Source organism: Octodon degus, unplaced genomic scaffold (genome assembly GCF_000260255.1).
Source record: "Octodon degus isolate 3935 unplaced genomic scaffold, OctDeg1.0 scaffold00064, whole genome shotgun sequence".
NCBI classification, from domain to species: Eukaryota; Metazoa; Chordata; class Mammalia; order Rodentia; family Octodontidae; genus Octodon; species Octodon degus.
This window is the reverse complement of record NW_004524640.1, coordinates 10849935-10851177: the sequence shown is the minus strand read 5'-3', so window position 1 is coordinate 10851177 and position 1243 is coordinate 10849935. Positions and strand designations below refer to the sequence as shown.

The 1243-nt window shown below is 45.0% G+C and overlaps 1 protein-coding gene across 1 annotated transcript; it reads left to right on the top strand.

Moving 5' to 3' along the window:
• Positions 1-158: 158 nt before the first annotated feature.
• LOC105742649 (40S ribosomal protein S26-like) lies at positions 159-508 on the top strand. The gene has a single exon (XM_012515465.2). It carries the CDS (start codon positions 161-163, stop codon positions 506-508), a length of 348 nt encoding a protein of 115 aa, XP_012370919.1. The 5' UTR covers positions 159-160.
• The last annotated feature ends 735 nt before the right edge of the window (positions 509-1243 follow it).

Below are 1243 nucleotides of genomic sequence, written 5' to 3'. Positions count from 1 at the left end.
GTTAATTGCTGTAATGGTCTTGATTCTTACTGAACTATCAAGTGAGCTATCTGGAGCAAAAACCATCTTTTGTAGCTTTTTCCTAATATCTGAAACTGAGTGGGTAATAAATTTGTCTTAAGAATAGTTTGCCCTGCTTTTTCGGGTCCTCCTTTCCAAGATGACGAAAAGAAGGAGGAACAACGGTCGTGCCAAAAAGGGCCGCGGTCACGTGCAGCCTGTTCGCTGCACGATCTACGCCCAGTGCGTACCCAAGGAAAAGACTATTAAGAAGTTTGTCATTTGGAACATAGTGGAGGCCACCACCGTCAGGGACATTTCCAAAGCGAGTGTCCTCGACGGTTATGTGCTTCCCAAGCTGGATGTGGAGCTGTGTTACCGTGTGAGCTGTGCCGTTCACAGCAAGGTGGTCAGAAATCGATCTCCTGAGGCCCGCAAGGACCGAACTCCTCCACCCCGATTTAGACCTGCTGGTGCTGCCCCACGACCTCCACCAAAGCCCATATGAGGGGAGCTGGGTCTTAATGGACTGAAGGAAACTCTCTTGAGAAAGAAATAATAAATTGAATGCTATACTTTATACAGCATGTTGAGTGTACCTGCCAGAGGTGGGTTGGGTTAATTCAGCCTATCCAAGTTTGTTTGTACTCTGAAAATGAATAATGAGGAACACACTGGAAGGGGTGTCAGGAGAAAAAAAAAGAATAGTTTGTCCAATCAGATCAGGTGCCAATGATGTATATTTTGTCAGTGCCTCTTGTAAATGATCTTAGAAGGCAGAGGGGGCCTCATCTTTCTCCTGATGAATAGTTGACAGTGTAAAATGATTGAAGGGCTTAGTTCTCATCCTTCTTAGACCTTCAGGAATGGATGTCTGAGGACGTCTTGTATTCCGATCTCCCATCTTGTTGGTAGGCCGTAGAGGTCTTGTGGAGGGACTTCTTGAATACCAGTAGGAACTGGCTGTTCCCCTGGCTACAGGTCTTGTGGCCTTCTAAAAGTAACAATGTGATACTCATCTCCAAATGTGATAGCATCTTCTAATGCTGCCTGTCTCTCATGAGAAGTCAATATGTGCTTTGAGAATAGCATTGTACCTTTCCAGTCCAATTCCCAGCTCTGAATAAATACTCTACAGATCTCAATGTACTTATCAGGATCCCCTGAAAAATTTCTCAGGCCTTCTTTGATCTGTTTGAGGTCATTGAGAGAAATAAGGGGAACCTCAGGCTCAGGAATAGTG